Genomic DNA, 19854 nt, shown 5'->3' with positions numbered 1-19854 from the left:
TGGTTCGTCCTGGTAGAACTACGGAAAAAAGAACCCACCGTCTAAAAACGCCAGTACGAAGAGCACGTGGGCGCCAGTCCAGAGGAGAGGTTCGTCAGCAACGACACACGGAGTTTTTATAAAACGGTCAGGTGCAAGAGTTTTGCCATGCCTGTGATGTGCAATGATAGTGCTGGCAACCTGCTTACTGACAAAACGACGGTAGCAGCCAGGTGGAAAAGTATTTCCAGACTCTGTTGAATAGAGAAGTAAACACGAAGATCAGCAGGTACAGGATAAGAATTATGAGCGACGGCCAAACTTTGGAGCCACCAACACAGGAGGAGGTCAAAAGAGCAATCAGTAAGCTGAAAAACGGCAAGGTTGCTGTAAAGCATGGTATCCTGGCTGAACTTCTAAAAGCGGGGAGCGAGCAGCTGTACGAAAAAATTCACCATCTTATTGTCAGGAACAGAATATGGGAGGAAAATAAATATCGGAGGAGTGGTTGATTGGCCTCATTTCCCATAATTTTAAAAACGGACATCGACTTGAGAGTAAAAACTATCGAGGTATTACGTTGCTCAATTTTGCCTTTAACGTGCTCTCCCTATCCTGTGTTTAAGACTGAGTCCGTTAGCTGAGTTCTTCGTCGGCGAGTATTAAGCTGGTTTTCATGAGGGTCGCTTCACGATGGATCAGATATTTACCCTGCGTCTAGTAACTGACGAGTTCCGGGAGTACAACTTGCAGACTCATCATATTTTTATGGATTTCAAGGCGGCATACGATTCAGTCAAACGAAATGAGCTGTGACAGTTAACGCTAAGACATGGTTTTCCCAGAGAACTAGTTACGTCCCAAGTAACCAAAAGTTCCGATAAAAGGGGATTTCTTGGCTTAATCAGCCAACGAAATGGTCATGAATAGAACTCTATTCAACTTCATTTTTAAGTAAATAACCGTACTTTCAAATTCGTATTTGATGTTTAAACTTCGAAGGGAATACAAAGTAACTTTTAACAGACCTAGAAAGTTCGCAAAAAGTTCACTTAAGTCGCTATATAGAACACTGTTCAGCCCAAAAAGAAACTCCAAAAATTTTCAAAATAAAAAAGATTGGGGAATATTTTCCCACTTCTTCCTGTTTTGCAGATTCATAACATTTCTCATTAACTAAGGTATTTAATTTCGGTTAATTATCGACTGTTTTTTTATAAATATTAATTTATTGTAACTTACCACACACCTCCAACATAAACCTCGGGGATTTGAACTCGAGTACTTCTTTTCGGTGACTTAGACGCATACCACTGCTCCGTTGCTGGAATATGCGATTTGCATCGTTTTTACTCGATGTGCTAATTTCTCATTTATCACAGCCCCGAAACGAATTTACACGTAAGACCAACTCATCGGCAAAATTTATGTCACTAGCGACGTCAGAGATGGCGCAATGCATCAGGATAGGCCTGCAACGAGGAACGCTCGGGTTCAAATCCAGTAGCGGTCGGTGTTAGTTAGGCTTTTTTTAAATGGTCTATCTTAATCGCATGAACCAACTTTACAAAAGTTAGGAGGAGGCGGAGGTAGAAAATGGAAAAATATAAAAATAGAACTACAAGTGCTGTTTTATAAACTTTTGCAATAGTTTCTTCAGAAGCTGCTTAGCGCTCTATGCAGCGAACTAAAGGTAACTTTGAAGTTCGGTTAACTGCAAGTAAAGCTGCTTAGCAAGCTATAGCTCCATAGACATAAAGCTTGTTAACCTTCCTTAGACACCATTATCCGAACTCTAAGTTACTTTCAGGTTGTATGTTGAACTTTCAAGCTGCATGTTGGACTTTCAAGTTGCTACAGATATTAACGGTACTTTAATGAGAATAAAGTTCGGTTTACAAATGTAGTGTCTGGTTGTTCAGCAAGAAAGTTCTGCGGAACTAAATTTGAACCAAATATGAACTTTCAAGTTTGTTCCTTAAGTAAAATTCGAACTTTTGGTTGCTTGGGGTAGATTCGCGTGACGCTGGATGAGTAAAAATTATAAGTCAGAATAGCAGATGAGACTTCATGTGCTTTTTGATTTTGCGGATGACGTCCTTATCACCGAAATCAAAAGTAGAGCAGCGAAAGAAGCCTTTAGGTCATTTATTGAGAAATTGGGACTTACCATTAACACCGCCAAAACGAAGCATATGGCGTGGAAATCCAAATGGTGTTGGTGTCGAAGAGGAACTGAATATATATATTTTGGTATGCTCGTGACATGTGACAACGATGTAAGTCGCAAAATAAAACGACTAATTGCAGCTGCGAATTGGCCTTTACGTAAACATTACATTTTGTAGCTGAAGTCCCATAGCTTGCAAATTCGCATAAAACTGGCGCTCTAGAGAACACTAATCCTCTCGGTGGCCCTTTACGGACATGAATCATGGACGCTAAAAGAAGCTGATCGACGAATGCTTGGGGTTTTAGCGTAAAATTTGGCAAAATCCAAAATGGAATGTACCGCAGACGCATGAACCACGAGCTATATTAAGAATGCAAATATGCAGTTATAATGAAGATAGTGCAGTGTAGCAGTCTGCGCTGGGCTGGTCACGTGTCAGGTGTCACGAAAGAGTAGCCAAAATTATTTTAAGCAGAGAATCAAGAAGAAGCCGTAGAATTCAGAGTAGACATCGCACTGATAGATGTGTGCTATCGAGGATGATGCACGTTCAGCTGGTGTTCGAGGGGTTTGAAGAGCCCAGGATTGAGTACTGGAGGACCATAATTCATTCGGCGCAGGATCGATAACTGACCGTCGTCACTGAAGTAAACTGAGTATGGAGCTTAAGCCGACAGTTCAATAAGTAGTCAAATAACTGCGGATGAAATACTATTTCTACCTTTAAATACTCAGAATTGAAGCTGGTAATATTTTCGGACCTTACACCCCAACAGCTCAACTTAAATGTTCAATTGAAAGAGAAATTTTGGTTCAAAGTTCGGGGCCCCAATAGTCCCATTTAAAGATGAATTTTCAATCATCAAATCGGTTGATTTCATGAATCATGGGGCCCCAGCAATTGAATATTCGTGAGTCGTAGAAAGAGTTTAACTGCAATAAAAGTTTTGGAAAATCTCATTTTGTGTAACAACGAAATTTTTACTGGGGTCCACCGGGCATTTGCCCGGTTGCTCGGTAGGTCAGTCCGCCCCTGCAAATTGTTATCATTTTTTTTTTTCGCGTTTTTGTAGTATAAACACCATTTTTGCATTTCATTCATATCTTAAAAATACATATCGGATTTTAACGGTAGACAACAAAATAAGGAAAATGACAAAAATGTAACATGGAATAGTTATGCATTTAGCAGTAGTAAATATTTAAAATTGAATTGTTTCCAATATATCGTTGAATAGAAATAGAAAATATAGAAAGTATAGAAAAATTTCTGATCGACTGATATGATTATCTTTCAAATTTGTTCAGAAATGACCAAGCTATTAGCGGTCAAAAAATTGATAACCGGTGAATATAATTTTTTTTGAATCGAAAAAAGTGCAGCTTTCATCGTTATCCAACTTTTTTTTTATTCATTTGAGCCGGAAACATTCATCCGATTTAAACAAATGAACTTCTAATGTTCTGATGATGTCTTTTTATGCTGATCCACAAACGTAAACGCATGTGTTACCGTGCGCTCTCAGCACTTAATCCACTAGCAAATAGTTAATCAATTGTCGTATTATACTATGAATGGTTCTTTGTTGCCTTGTTAATATCCATACAAAGCATGGTAGACATAAGTCCAATTATTATTGTCCGTTTCGCTCATCGTACACTAGCTACCTACCAACATAGGTACCTAATGGTATCGAACGTGACTCCGTTCGTTCTGCCTTGTATGACTCAGTCAGTCAGAGAACTCTAGGAGGCAGAGTTCACATCATTGTTCCTGTCCATCATCAGTCAGTTTTTCGGTGGCAAACGAATCGGACGGTCGGAACTTTCTGGAACAAGAGCAAGAACGCCTCGTTCTGTTGTGAAAACAGAAACATAACAAGTAACCGGGAATCGAAAAAAAAATAAATCGTGAGATCGTTTGTGGTGGATTTGTGGTAAACACGAACAACGTCGCTTGCTGCAGCTGATAAAAGAAGTGCGCCGACGAGAGGCAGAAATACAATAAACAAATAAAGCAAAATGTGTAAATTCTTATCAATTTTGAAGCTGATCGTGGTTTCTGCGATGACCATCAGTTTTGTACAGAGTGTGCAGTTCGAAAATTGCGGTACGTATTGATGGGACCGGATTCTTCCGTTTTGAAGGGATTAGCCAGTGATAATCAAACTTCTTGAAAAATAATAATGCAATGAATTAATGTTGAAAAAACGGGTAGATTACCTTACAGATTGGGCCGAATGGTCACCGGATCTTGAAATTTGGTACATACCATCATCAATCATGAATCATTCAGAAAATTCATGCAAATATTATGATTTTCTCGTACATACATCGCTTATTCAAGCTTATAAATCAAGCATTGTAGAACAAGCCGTTTTTAAGGAAATGTAATGTAAAATGTAAGTTAATTTTTCAGAAAAAGTTTTCCACAATATTTGCAAAGCTCCAAAGAAAAGTTCAAAAAACTTTGCTCTGTCCTGAAGAAGCAAATTGTAATATTTTAGTAGTAAAAATTTCGCAATGGCATGCGTCATCGTTAATCTTAAGTACGAGACCAGCCGAAAGGTTTCGGACTGCCGATAAAACAATGACTTTCTTCATTATCAGACTTGCGAGATATTACAAAATGAAGTTAAGACTCCGATGTGTGGTGCTTCTATTGTTATAACGCAATAAGGGTTCTTCTAAACATAGATTAATTGTAGATATTTTGATTCGAGTTCCTATCTAAAGTTTGAGGTGTCAATGTACTTATCTACAAAAGTTGCATCGTAATTTCAGTAAACAACATCGACTTGATAGATTAAACTACATTAAGCCACCACATAATGACTAAACAATTCTGTACTAGGAAACTCTATACCTACTGCTCGCTTCGTTTGTTTTTCCAGCTGACGCAAACACGATCGGGAACTTCAGCTTGGTGGAGGTATCGGACTGCGACCTTAACGAGTCGAAATGCGTGCTGAAGCGAAATTCGAATGCCACCATATCGATTACATTCAGCTCTGGTAAGTGTTTTATTTTCATCTGTATATGTTGGGACCAATTGAATAAACATATGTACGCATTTCGGGTGTAATTTCCGACAATGCATTCTTCACTGTTTATTATTATATTTTGTAGATCTTCGTAAATACGAATTTGAGTTTATGAGTACACCTGAAATGCATTTACAAACTATTAACGAGCATGAAGCATCGTATGATCATGATTTTTTGGGCAAATTCTTTTAGAAATTTAGAAACTAAATTTGGGAGTCATGAAAAAGTCCAAACACGACAAGAACAGTAAACAGTTATTGTTTGATGTGCACATGTACTGGTTGATCCTCTGCGGTATAAATTCAACAGATCGCTTGAGCAAGGTATGTTTCCTACAATGGGGAAGCAGTCTTTCATGTTTACGGTATTTAAAAGTGGTGATCTAGCTTTTTTGCTGCTTCGAAACTATTCGAAATAAATGTAAGGATTTTCTTTTTATCCCGAACCAAAAACTATATCTCCATTGATCAACACGGATTCATGTCTGGCCGATCTTATTTCGTGTTTCTTTTCGATTTTACGTCTATATGCATTACACACATCGAACCGAACGCTCAGGTTGATGCAATCTATACCGACTGGCGACTTGAAAGCGGCGTTCTTGACTTGATCTCGCGGCTTGGGGTATCACAGAAGTTTACTGTATCGCTTCGTACGTACTTGCGCGATAGAGTTCTGCGTGTAAAATTCAACAAATGCTACTCTATTGAGTTTACCAACAATTCTGGTGTCCCACAAGGCAGTAACATGCGGTCTCTGTTATTCGCACTATTTTTCAACGCTGTTAGAATGTTGTTGGGTGTTGGGCGTGAAACTTGGTATGCCGATGATTGGAAACTTTATCTGCCTGTACGATCCATTGAAGACTGTCGGCGATTCCAAGAGCTGCTGGATGTATTCGTGTGCTGGCGCCGTAGTGAGAACTGGTTGCTTGTTAGTACCGCTAAGTGGCGTGTTTCGCCGCACAGTGAATTCAATAGTGTTCCAGTTTCAAATCGATAATCAGCAACTAGCAAGACTAGTTGTCGTTAGCAACTTAAGCGCTTTGCTGGATGCCAAGCCCTCCTTCAACTTACACCGCACAAGCGTCATCGCTAAGGTAACACGTCAGCTTGGCTTTATCTCGAAAATTGCTCGGGATTTCAACAACCCTCGTTGCTTGAAGGTCTTATCAGTGTTGCCACATTTACAGATTTATCTGGAAAAGTACAGATTTTTCCGATTTTTTTGGTACAGATTCTGTACGGTACAGATTACAGATTTTTGTCATAAAGTACAGATGGGTACAGATTTTTTTGGGTGTCAAAAACTAATTTTTTTCTTTCAGTTTTGTTACTTGAAATCAATAATTTAAATCGCATAATTTTTATAGTCGAGCGGGACACATCCATCGTTCTTCGACAGCTGGTCGTAGAGTTCGTAGAGAATTATCAAGCAGGGTTCATGGGGGCTCACGCCGTTACGGACCAAATTTTTATCCTCCGACATCTCTTGCAGAAATGTCGGGAGCACAACGTACCCATGCATTACATCTTCATTGACTTCAAAGCGGTATGCGATACAGTCGATCGAGACTGAATTTAGCAGCCATTTTCTGAACAAATTGTCGCGAAGATCGGGGCTACATTGGATCGAGAGATACGTTTCGTGCGCATCTCGGGACACTCCTATGCCCCTTCGAGACGCGGCGAGCGTTGGAAAAGGTGACGACTTATCCTGCATGTTGTACAACATCGCTCCTAAGGGGTTGATCCGATGAGCGACTATCGAGGCTTCGCAGATGACTTTGATCTTTCTCATAGCCAAGAACTTTCCGACAGCGGAAGCAATCTTCTTCTTCTTCTTCAGCAGCATAGAGCCGGAGTGGCTCGTGCTGTTTCAAGCACTCGTCTCCATTCAACTCGGTCTTGGGCCACTCGTCGCCAATTTTCTAGTCGTCTCAGAACTCGCAAATCGCTTTCGACCTGGTCGAGCCATCGTGCCCGTTGGGCCCCCCTGTTCCTGGTGCCGGTGGGGTTATTGAAGAGGACTATTTTCGTCGCACTGTCGTCCGGCATCCTTATGACGTGTCCGGCCCACCGTAGCCTGCTAACTTTCGCTAGATGTACGATGGGAGTCTCCTCAAGCAGTGCCTGTGGCTCGTGATTCATACGCCTCCGCCACTCTCCGCTTTCAGTTTGTACTCCGCCAAATATCGTCCGCAGCACTTTCCGCTCAAACACGGCAAGGGTGCGTATGTCCTCCGTAAGCAGCGTCACGGCTTCAAGTCCATAAAGAACTACCGGTCTAATAATGGTTTTGTACATTAGCTTCGTGCGGCGGCGTATGCTTCCTGATCGTAGCGTTTTACGAAGGGCAAAGTAGACCCGATTTCCCGCTTGGATGCGCCGCTGGACCACTTCTAGTTCGTCGCCGTCAACGGTTACCGTCCGTGGGAGGCGCGCATTTGTTTCCTTTGAGCCTCTTCCTTTCATGTATTTGGTCTTCGACGCATTTATTTTTAGCCCAATTCTCCTAGACTCCGCTTTCAGCCTGGCGTAGATTGCCTCCGCCGTCGCAAAACTCCTGGCAATGATATCGAAGTCATCTGCAAAGCCTAGAAGTTGGCTAGTCTTGGTAAAAATCGTGCCTCTCGTTTCGATGCCCGCTCGTCGGATCACCCCCTCAATGCAGGATAGACCGTCACCTTGTCTCAACCCTCGTTGCGTCTCGAAGGGACTGGAGAGTGTCCCAGAGATGCGTACGAAACACATCACTCGATCCAATGTAGCTCTGATCAGTCGCGTCAGTTTGTCCGGAAAACCGTATTCGTGCATTATCTTCCATAGCTTGTCTCGATCGACTGTATCGTATGCTGCTTTGAAATCAATAAAGATGTGATGCGTGGGCACGTTGTACTCCCGACATTTCTGCAAGATCTGTCGGATAGTAAAAATTTGGTCCGTAGTTGCGCGAGCCCCCATGAAACCCGCCTGATAATTCCCCACGAAACCTAGTGCTATCGGTGACAGCCGGCGTAACAGGATCTGGGAGAGTTCCTTGTAGGCGGCGTTTACCTGCGTAATACCACGATAGTTGCAGCAGTCTAGCCGATCACCCTTTTTGTAGATGGGACAAACCACTCCTTCCATCCATTCCTCCGGTAGCTTTTTCTCCTCCTAAATCCTCGAAATAACTTAGTGTAGAGCCTTTGCTAGCGTTTCTCCGCCATGTTTATAAAGCTCTGCCGGTAGGCGGCCCTTCCCAGCGGCTTTATTGGTCTTCAGCAGCCTGATTTCTCGTTTGACTTCTGACTTCCTGCTGGACTTAGTTTGCTTAACACTTAACGACGTCATAGCAAAGGTGAATGTCCGCGAGTTCTTCCGGAGAATACGCTTTGACGTTGCAATCGCGCACAGGAACGTCCTAGAGAAGTGATGACCAAATAGTGGCCCTTCGATATGTTTCGTGCGGGCTAACTTGAGCATTGATGGATTTAAAGAGTAAATGTTTTGATGACACAGGGGTTAGTTCAGTCGAAATGCCTTATGCATGTTGTGGATCTGAATGCTTCCCGGTAGCGGTTTAAATCCTGGGGTGATTCATCTCTTCTGATTATTACGGCGACATAAATGCACCTTAACGATTTTTTTAACGCTTAACTTAATGGTGACGCTAGCAATCGATTCATGCAGAATTGAATCGAAAGCGAAAGAGAAGAGACACAAAAAGAAACTCTCATTGTTACTTAGATGCTTTTGAAAAGTTACGCGAGAATACATGTAGCTTTCAGATTCTCAGCTTTCGAATGAAACCAACAGAATCAAGCTAGATTCTTTTTATTCTAGAGCTAATTTAACGCAAACAGATCCGATTTGACCATCTGCGTAGAAGGATATTTTTCGTCAAAAGTGGTCTTCTATCACCCTCTGAAATACTTGCACCGAATTACCTAACACCCTGTATATAGATTTTATTCATCAATTATAATAATTTACCTGAACAAAATTCTTAATAAACATACAAGCATCAAGTTTATAAAATATTAGAAGGTCATAGGACGGTGATAGGTTCTTGATAATTAAATAACGTGCGATAGTAATTGCTTTGTGGCAAGTAGCTCATGTTGTGCAAGCCGGATGAATCTTTTCTGGTTACGTTAAATCCGTATCGGAATAACAAGACACAACACTTATGGTTCTTAGAAAAAAAACATAAGTACCTTTTCCGTTACGGTCGAACAATCTGAGCCCCCGTAGAAAACGCTAATTAGACCGGTTGTCCTCTACGGGCACGAAACGTGGACACTGCTAGAAGAGGACCTACGAGCACTCGATGTTTTCGAACGGCGGGTGCTAAGAACCATCTTTGGCGGAATGCAAGAGAACGGTGTATGGAGGCGAAGAATGAACCACGAGCTCGCGCGTCTCTACGGCGAACCAAATATTCAAAAAGTGGTTAAAGCTGGATGGATACGTTGGGCAGGACATGTTGCTAGAATGCCGGACATCTATCCGGCAAAAATGCTTTTCGCATCGAATCCGGTTGGAACAAGACGAAGAGGGGCACAGCGAGCGAGGTAGCAAGACCAGGTGGAGCGAAATCTGGCAAGCACTGAGTGCCGGCGGAACTGGAGACCTGGAGTTGCCATGGACCGAAACAGATGGAGAAATTATACTGCGCAGGCCTTGTCGTAAGACGTTAGGCCAAATAACCTTCACCTTTTCCGTTAACCGGTTTCGGGTAACTTCCTTAACTTCCAAGAAACCTGACGTGGAAACCAAATCAAGAATCAGCGTTTCAGAAGGCACAAATCGCAAGACTAAGTTGAGCCATCTCGCACGCAGAGCCCCTCTGTTCTGGGTGCCCGTGGGGTTGTTAAATAGAAACTTTTTCCTTATGACTGTTCGGTCCGGTCCGGTACCGTTTGCTTCACCAGATGTCCGATGGTAATCTCCCCAAGTTGTGTCTGCTGCTCGTGATTCATATACACGCAAATTTCGTTTTACGTCCACTATTATGGGACGTAAGAACAATCTTTCGAAAAAAGGGTGGACGTTAATTCAAATTTTAGACGTAAAACGAGACGACATTAATTAAAATTCCGTATGTAAAAATATTGACGCAAAAGGAAATCACGTAAAATAAATGGAAGTAGAAAGAGATTCTAGTGTACCTCCGCCGCTCTTCGCTTCCAGCTTTTGCTCCGTGAAATATCGTCCGTAAGTGCGGGCTGTCCTCCCTGAGTATCGTCAAATCCATAAAAACTACCAGTCTAATAATGGCTAGGCTATGTACTTTGTCAGCATCCTACGGTGACTATCGGTTGCTAGCGGATGGAAGCGTTTTGCGAAGGGCAAAGTAGACTCGATTTTCTGCTTAAAACCAGCGATTCCAACGATTACCGTCCACGAAAAGTGCAGGTTCGTCTTTTTGAGCCTCTACCAATCATGCATTTGGTCTGCGACGCATTTACTTTTAGCCCAATCCTACTAGTCTTCGCTTTCAGTCTAGCGCAGATGACCTCCACCGTTACGAAATTTCGGCCTACAATATCAAAGTCATCTGCGTAGCCAAGAAGTTTGATACTTTCACTGAAAATTGAGTCTCTCGTTTCGCCGCATTTTTTGCTCGCCGGATCATCTTCTCAAGGACGATGTTGAAGAGCATGCAGGTTAAGCTAACAACTTGTCTCGACCAGGGATGGCACGATAACTTTGACTCAATTCACATTCATTTGACAGTACCGTCTCAGCCAAGCAAAATTTGGCTTATTATTTTATGGGACATTTATAGAATTTGTTATTATCTACAATTTTTCTGAATAATGTTTTGCTGTATCTTTTGTAGTTATGGCGCTACAATGCTAGTAACTCGTTAATAACTAAGTGAACGTTCACTTAGTCACTAAAGAGGTACTAGCAATGTAGCACCGTAAATACGAAAGATCCAGCAATACTTTATTCAGAAAAGTTGTAGATAATAACTAGTTCTTCAATCGTCCCATACATAACCTTTTCAAAATCTGCATGACTGAGACGGTACTGTCAAATAAATGTGAATTGAGTCAAAGTGATTGTGCCATCCCTGGTCTCGACTTTTGCCGCGCTTGGAAGGGACTCAATCCTAATGACTCTAATGGTCTCTCCCAGCCAAGATTTGAATATACAACGTAACACGATGTCAACTGGGAGGTGCAATTTCAACATTTACCTTCTTTTATATTAATTTGTTTTTTTTAAGTGAAATGATGAAAATGTCATATGGCCACGTCCCTGGTTGCATGTATTACCACTATAAAACTAGTTGGCTGCGACACATCTCTTATAAACTTACTATATGTGGCGCGTAGTAATACGAATACCAAAATCGAGACCCTTTTTCGACATGAAAAAATTTCATGTAAATGCTTTAGAAATTGACTAAATATCATTCATCAACGATTGCAACCATTTTATGTTTAAAATGCCTACCAAGAGCTATCCGTTCGGTGCAAATAAGTTATTCATACCCTGCGGTAAGACGTAGTCCTACGGCAATAAAAATATTGTTCGAAACCACATAACTTTTTTTCATGAACATACGTAGGGCATCATTTTTACGTCATTTAAAGCATGTTAGCAAAAACTGATTGATATTTAACCATATTTTTGGAAGTGACATATCTTGTTTTGCCAAAAACAAGTATTCGTTTTTGGCAACACAAGATATTTCACTTTCACTTTTGTTGCCTAAATCGAATTTGTTGCCTTCCACTTTTGTTGTCTAAACCGAACCATGCCAAATTCGAAATCCAACTGTACGAATAATAGTTTTAATCTGTACTTATTCGCTAATTCTATACCCGTCTATATCTATACGCTGTTTATACCCGAGACATCCCCGGTAACTCTCGACATTATTCGATAATTCAACAAAAAGGACCTCGAAATGAGCTACAAAGTGCTATTGGATGCTTTCACTTACTTATAATCGAATGAATGATAAGAGCGATCTCATGAGAGCTCCCGCCACTACAGATCGAATGGTTACCATCTGACAAATCTTGCAGAAATGTTGGGAGAACTACGTGGGAGAACTACGCATGATATCTTCATTGACTTCAAAGCGGTATACGGTACAGTCGATCGAGATCGAGTTATGGCAGATAATGCACGAACACGGTTTTCCGGATAAATATACGCGACTGATCAGTGCAGCTTCATACACCGCAGTACAAAGCTGACAAAGCCCTCAATAAACTGGTAGTTCTTTATGAACTCGAAGCTGGAGAGATTTCCATTGTACACCTGGTGAAAGGATGCCGGACTTGCGGAGTGCGACGAAAACGATTCTCTTTACCCACCGGCACCAGAAACAGAGGGGCCCAACGGGCAATTTGGCTCGATCAGGTCGAAAGTGATTTACGACTTCTGTCTGAGATGACTGGGAAATTGGTGACGAGTGACCTAAGATCGAATTGAATGGAGATGACTGTTTGAAATAGTACGAGCCACCCTGGCACTATGCTGACGATGACGATGGCGATATATGTTTCGGGATTTTAAAGAAGGAATCTTTACTAATCTCAATGTTTTCCACAAAATGGTACACATAAAGTTATATGAATTGATTTTTTTGCAAGGGGTGCATTGTTTTTGTAAAATATCATCATTTGCTTTACTCTCACACATTCTCTAAAGACGGATAGTCAAATAGTTTCTTTTTTGGTTTCTTGAACTCGAAACTAGGCTCATGCACATTTAATCAAACTTGCAACACAATTTAGTAAACTTAAATCAAATACTCCTGATGAAGAAGGGCATTTCGTATTATCAGTTAAAAAAATTTGCAACAGAAAATTGGATGCCATACTCTATTGGAGCAATTAGACTTCAACCTTTTCCGAGAAAGTATCAGAGGCCACTTCCAAGGCCGCACGGAACTAAAATAAACTGTACTATTGACACGCAGACAGACAGCATCGGCGTAATGGAATAATTAGGTACGTTGCGTTGCTCTTTTTTAGTCACGGTCAGTTAATAATAAAAAGCCGAGATCCTATCACTGGGAGCAGCTAATGAACTGCTGCTACTCATGATATGCTCCGGTTAGTATGATAATTTTAGATGTTGACACCGGAATTAGTTTTTTTGTCTGTTAGCTAGTGGATGCAGAGTAGCTAGCAAACCGAGCGTAAAATTGTCATTTAATTTCGTAACCATCATGCACACGTGCGCTTGGGTAAATAATTCCCATCAAACCGTGTTATTATTCTAGATTGGCAGTTTGATGGAAATGTTTTCTTTCCATTAAAAATGCAAAAGATATCAATTAGGTATATGTTTGAGAAACCCAGGTACTGGTTTGATAGGGCTTCTTCTAATCAATATGGAAGGCAAATGTCATATACTGATATGACGTGACCTTGAAGAGTTGAGTAGTTGGGCAATCGATTAAATGTATAAATTATTTAAATTCAACTACAATGTAAATATGAAAACTCGATCTTAAGTAGTGAAAGGTGGTAGTAAAGCTGCACAACTTACCTTATTCTCTTTCAATTGAACTCAAATTACCAAGCGTCTCCGCTGATCGCGGTAGCGATGGAAACGCTTTTGTTATTTTCCAGTCAGTAGTTACCATACGAGATTAAAATCGGTTTCGATTTTTCACAGAGGAAGACCTGTCGGAGCTGAAAGCCGTTGTCCACGGTGTCATCCTGGGCATGGAGGTTCCGTTCAAGCTGCCGAACGACAACGGTTGCGTGAACAGCGGCCTGGAGTGTCCGCTGTCGAAGAACACCGATCTGAAGTACACGGCAACGCTGCCGGTGCTGAAGCAGTATCCCAAGGTAACAAGACCAAACAATTTTTTTCTTCAGTCAATCACAGTTTTTCTTTGTGGCAGGTCGTCGTCGACGTGAAATGGGAACTGAAATCCGCCAACCAGGAAGTTGTTTGCGTTAAAATTCCGGCCAAAATTCAGTGAGTCCAGTGAGTAAGAAGCAGCAAAACGCCGACAAACAGTCACACGACAAGACGCGATAGTGAATTAAATTAGATTAAGAATCATTTCAATGAGCATCCATTTAGCAGTTCCACTTGTGGTGATGATGATGTACCGTACGAAGGGGCTTGCATAAGTACCTCAAACTTAAGGCAGTTTTCTTTCTTGCCTGCTTGCTTACTCGCGAAGAAGCTGGTAGGTAGTAGGACAGCAGGAGCCGGTGTGTATTGTGAGTCAATTTTTCGAATAAAAACCGGTGCCGCGTGACTAGGTAGCGCGCGGCGACTGAAACTGAAAATAACCCTTCGTCGCTCGGGCAGTTTGCCAGTACGTAGTTTTTTTATTTGACACTTCCGGTCTCCAGACTACTCGGTTCGGTCGGTCGGCCGGCCGGTCGGTAATTGGATTAGCGCTGCTGCGAAACTGTGTCAATGTGAAAAGAAGAAGGTTCCTCCGCTGGCGCTGCTGGCTGAGTCACAACACAAGCCAAGTAAAGTAGTGTCGTCATGAAAAAGTGAAACACCGAGACCGAGACTCTGTTTTCATACTTATTTTTTGTTTTATTCTAAAAATGTTTTCTCGTAAGTGTGTTCTTCGTCCATTCCGGGTATGTACAACGGAGCGCGGGGTGGCGAGGGAGGTCTATCAATCTCTAGCTTTTTTGTTTTGTTTCAGTAACATTATCGGTAAATCGGTTTTGCTCTGCCTGGGTTAGCGTCATGTTTTTGCGCATTTTAACCACTTTCTGGTTATCAAATCAAATTCACTTTATTTCAGCTTTCTTGGAATTGTTACTTTTTCTTCAACGCCTCTGTGTTTCTTGTATTGTGTTGTTGTGTTTTGTTTGCAGTTCTTAATTGTTTTTAAATCGTTTAAATGCAAACATTGATTTGAGACACGTGTGGGTGGGATGTGTAGTATAAAAAATGTTAACACTACTGTACTGTATGCGTGTGTAGCTTACTAAAGCATAAATGTAGGTAGGTAATTGTGGAATCAGTAATGTAATGCATTAATTTGACAGCTCACATACCGCTTACTTTGCCGTTTTTTTGCTTTGTGTCTATGTTGAATGATTCATGTCAGATGAGTTGTTGGTTTGCTTTTTTCCACTCTAGCATTCATTTAGAACTAACTTTAATTTATTGTTTTTTTTTCGGTTATTGGCTTTAATGTGTGTTAAAAAATTTCCTCCTGTTCGCCTCCATATTAAAACAACACCCGCTTGCTTAATTCAGTAATTTTTTTTTATCTTCATTAGAAAACATGAACGTTTTTTTTTGCTTCTTTTTCTTTTGGGTTACAGTTTGCATCCATATAGTAAGTAATTGCAAATGTTTTGGTTCTAATAGGTGCTGCGTTAATTGTGATACCTTTTTCCTAAGATTTTGCTTACATGTGTAGGTTTTACTATTAACATTTTTGTTTTGTTTTATTACGTTAATGGCAACACAGGATTGTTTACATTATATCGGTTATTCTTTCCGCGCACAAAAATCGATTGTATTGTTCTTCCTCCTTCAACAGTGTTAATCTCTTCTTAGTTCTTACCCAACAGTCAGTGTAAACTCTTGTACATACTGCTGTCGGTTTTGTTTACTATTTAAACGTCCGAATATTTACTCATCTATGTTATGCATAACATTTAGCTATACAGGGTGTAGTAGAGTAATATCTGGCTCATTTTTCTTCTGTTGTTGCGTGCAACCATATGTACAAGTTTACAGATTACGGATAATTTAAAAAAATCACATTTTTCCTATACTAATTGTACAATACAATAACAGTTACACGGTTAGTTTTTTTTTCAGAGTCGCTTGCTAGTGTGCGGGCGCGTTTGAAACATTTTCACAGTTAGATCTAGTGGGCTGGTTGAGTTGAGTTTTATGACACTGAACGTTTGTTTTGTTTGTTTGTTTTTGTTTGCAAGGGGGATAATATAATAGCATTATCGTTAAGCTTTTTAAAGCGTTTCTTTTTTTAATTCATGTTGGAAAAATGCTGCTATTTTCTTGGATAAAAATTGGCTATTTCGGAAAGAAAATGCAATAAGCAGTTTATGAGAGCTTGGTTATAGTAAAACAACACAAAACGGATGTCCATGACTGGTTTATGAGAAACTGAGAATGTGTTTGAATGTGTTCGATATATGCACGAGGCTTTTCCAGCGATTTTGGGACTATTATAAGTCGATTAGTAGCGATAGAATAGCACTGAATAATATGAAAATATCACGAAATAAGGCAAGTTCCAGCTAATCCTCGCTGCTTAAAGTTTTTTCCGCCCGTAGTAATTGTCTCTGTTTTATTTATACTGTTTTCTGTCCGCACTGAAAACTGGGGACGGCTTGCGGTGGACTATGAACACCGAAGGTATGGCAACGGAATTGGCAATCAAGAGAAAAACTTCACTCCACAGAGAACAGACATTCATCTTAAACCCGCCACGTGTGTAAAAGCTCAGCCGCCATTTTGAAAATAAGTGGTAATGCTCCCGTTACGTGGCGCTCACATCACTAACAGAATGGGCTTTTCTTGTTAATGTCTGTCAACGCATATCAAAGCTTACGTCGTATTTTCACCAAAGCATTTAATATAGTTGCTACAGCAACTAACGTATTGTTTACCCAATTCATCGCACTTAAAATAAAGGTAAACATTAATAAAAAATAGCAATATTTGACTACTTCCTTTTAAATCCTTGATTTCGATTACGAATTTGAAAAGTGATGGAGCCATTGGCATACAGGCCACGATTTTAGCGGCCGCTATCTCCGTGATCAATGAATCAAAGGCAAACGCGCCACCACCGGCGAATTTCTATGAAGTGGTAGAGGTTTTTCGGTGTTCAAAGATTCAAAAGTCCACTTCTGGTTCAAAGAAGAAAAGTCCACTGCTTGTACCACCGCGGTGGGGTTTTGCTGCATGTAATGATGAAATGGTACAATACAATATGGAAAAACACTAAATACGATGCATATTTGCCTTACTTATTAAAATAACAATAAATTGAAATACGATTTCGTTTCTGTTTTCAATGTTTAGCCGTGTTCAACAAATAACATAAACAAAATCGATCCGTTGCTACAACCGTTGCTGGGTTGCTACAGTAACTAACATAAGAGTTGCCAGTATTCCGAACATGTAGACTATGACGAGAATATATAATAAATTTGGTAACATGAATATCGGGCAACTGGTGCACCCTAAAGGCCCAGACACAATGCATACGGATTTTACTACGTTGCGGCAATTTGACAGTTTTTCTATGGGTTTTCTGTCAAATATCCGCAACGTAGTAAAATCCGTATGCATTGTGTTTGGGCCTTAAGAGAGATGTCGCTAGCGTCTTGTTCAAAAGCTTACACATCATTTACGTGATATTTTATATGAACATAATTGTCTGTTCTCTGTGTTCACTCTTCAAAAATAGTTCTTAAAAGAACTGGTGGTATTTGCCTTTATTCCGCTCCAAGGAAGTATGATGGAATGACGGTGGTTTCCTTTATACCCTTTCTCTACTGCTGCTATTTACTTTTATTTGATCTTCATGGTACAATGTTCAAAATTAGACTGACTGCTCTCGGCTAAAACGTCCGTATTTATACTACCTGCGTGGCATACTGGTTGTCTCGAGCAACTTCGAGAAGGTTCAGCTATATGTTAACCACTGTGCCTACGTCGATGTTCGGTTGTCTGTTGGTTTATTTCGCTCTGGATTGCAAAGTGGATAGGTATTCTCTAGGTCTAGACCACCTTTTCCAAAAGTGATCCAGCAGCTGATTGAGGTACTGCCATCACGTCAAACGATTGGCTGGAACGTCCGCATAGGATGGTTTGGGCATCGGCTCCAAAGGCCGACCAAACATCAGATGAGCTGGAGATATCGATTGTGGATCATTCGGATCATCAGACGAAAAGTACAATAGTCGGGAGTTGACGATTGACTCAACATGAGTCAGCACGGTATGAAACTCTTCAAAGGTCATGGTCACGTTTCCCAGAGTTCTGGTTAAATGCAGTTTTACCACCTTTACTCCGGCTTCCCATAATCCTCCGAAGTTAGGCGATCTCGGTGGAATGAAGTCCCATTCCACTTCACGGCGTAGTAGAAAATCATTTATTTTGGCCTTCGTAGTTAATCTATCAAATAGGCTCCGTAGCTAGCGCAGCTCCTTGGATGCGCCAACAATGTACGCGATGTACGCCTTCACGATCCTTAGTTTATACTCGCCCTCCTTCACTGAAATTGGCCCAGCATAACTCGAACGGTGCGGCAATATCCACTCGGGATTCAGGAAGATTTCCCATTAACGGTTGGGCCATCTTCGGCTTCATGCGGAAACATCTCAGGCAATTGCGGATCACCTTGCGAATAGTTGAACGAGAGCGTTGACGATCCAAAATTTTTGACGAATGGCTGCCAAAACTCTGGATTGCCCTTCGTGGAGACGTTCTTCGTGGATTTTTCGATCAGTAACTCCGTTACTCGGTGCCTTTGAGGAAGCAATACTTGATGCTTGGCTTCAAGAGGTAATTTCGAATTTTGCAAACGTCCACCGACTCGTAGGAAACCGTCGTTGTCTATGAACGGCAGAAACGCGGGAAAACGCTTTGGTATCTCACCACGTCTCAGTCTGTTGCAGGACACGCATGGTGTCCTGTACGGTCAATCGGTTACACGAATCTCGCTCAGCCTTGGGAGTTCGAAAACGACGGACGAAGCGTGCTATATGAGCAAAAACACGCTGCAACTTGTAAAAGGAATCGAAAATTTCGAAGCTGGGTTCGTGTTTCGTCACAATCGGGTTTGCGACGACCACATCCTTCAACTCAGGGATTAGCTCATCAAGAACATCTTCTATCGGCCCGGTCTCGTAGTAGGCTTCGCAAAAAAAGGACGGACCGTTTCACCACAGCTGACATTTGCTTAAGAGGGCTGGTTTCATTCTTTGGGACACATCGGGTTTTGGTCCGTGCTGACGTGAACTCCAATGGCAGTGTTCAGTCAGCTTGTTGATTTGGATCACACGGTTGTGAACGAAGGCCTGGAGCCTAACGAAGCCAACGTTATTTGGCTATCGGACCATAGTCTGATTTCTCGGATCTGCAGCTTCAAGGTTGGAATTACCTTATCTACCAGCTTGGTCAGTAATAAGTCAGCACAGAGCTCTAGTCTAGGAATGGTCATCTCACGGAGAGAGCTTAGATTTGCTGCATAGGAGATGAGACGCTGCTGACCCGCTTCGACGATTACTGGTGACACGAGGTCCCAGGAGGCCAAACAACTTCGCGATCTAGGACTCGACGTTTGTCGAATCAGGTGATTTGTGGCGAAACAGGAACAGGTCTTTCTTCGGGTTCCACAGGAGTCCCAATGCGTTCATCATTTCGTTAGCATTGGAGTCCTGAATGGGTACCGGGGTTTCTCGATCCGCTTTAGGAATCCCGTCAAGCACTTCCTCCGAGTTGGAACACCACTTTCAGATAGGGAATCCACCCTTGAGTATCAACATCTTCAGATCACGGCGTAACTTCTAGGCTGACTCGATCGAAATCGAGCCAGACAGGACGTAGGAATCGTTCAGGATCACTTCGGCCGCTTCCGGATAATTCTTACTCTCGTCACGCGCTAGCTGGATAAGCGATCTCACGGCGAGAAACGAAGCAGTTGAAGTTCCGTACGTAA

General features: G+C 41.5%; 2 protein-coding genes across 2 annotated transcripts; one reads left to right on the top strand and one right to left on the bottom strand.

Moving 5' to 3' along the window:
• Window positions 1-3949: 3949 nt before the first annotated feature.
• On the top strand, window positions 3950-14433 carry LOC128736890 (NPC intracellular cholesterol transporter 2 homolog a-like). The gene is made up of 4 exons (XM_053831389.1): window positions 3950-4262; window positions 5047-5166; window positions 13836-14011; window positions 14068-14433. The coding sequence occupies exons 1-4, from the start codon at window positions 4175-4177 to the stop codon at window positions 14146-14148; spliced, it is 465 nt and encodes a 154-aa protein (XP_053687364.1). The 5' UTR covers window positions 3950-4174; the 3' UTR covers window positions 14149-14433.
• A 3529-nt stretch (window positions 14434-17962) lies between these two features.
• Window positions 17963-18491, bottom strand: LOC128735233 (uncharacterized). The gene is made up of 2 exons (XM_053829728.1): window positions 18400-18491; window positions 17963-18308 (listed from the first exon to the last, which is right to left on the bottom strand). Exons 1-2 carry the CDS (start codon window positions 18489-18491, stop codon window positions 17963-17965), a joined length of 438 nt encoding a protein of 145 aa, XP_053685703.1.
• Window positions 18492-19854: the final 1363 nt, after the last annotated feature.

The sequence above is a fragment of the Sabethes cyaneus genome, chromosome 2 (genome assembly GCF_943734655.1).
Source record: "Sabethes cyaneus chromosome 2, idSabCyanKW18_F2, whole genome shotgun sequence".
NCBI lineage: Eukaryota > Metazoa > Arthropoda > Insecta > Diptera > Culicidae > Sabethes > Sabethes cyaneus.
Note: the sequence above shows the minus strand (reverse complement) of the source record. Positions and strands in the feature narration are given on the sequence as shown.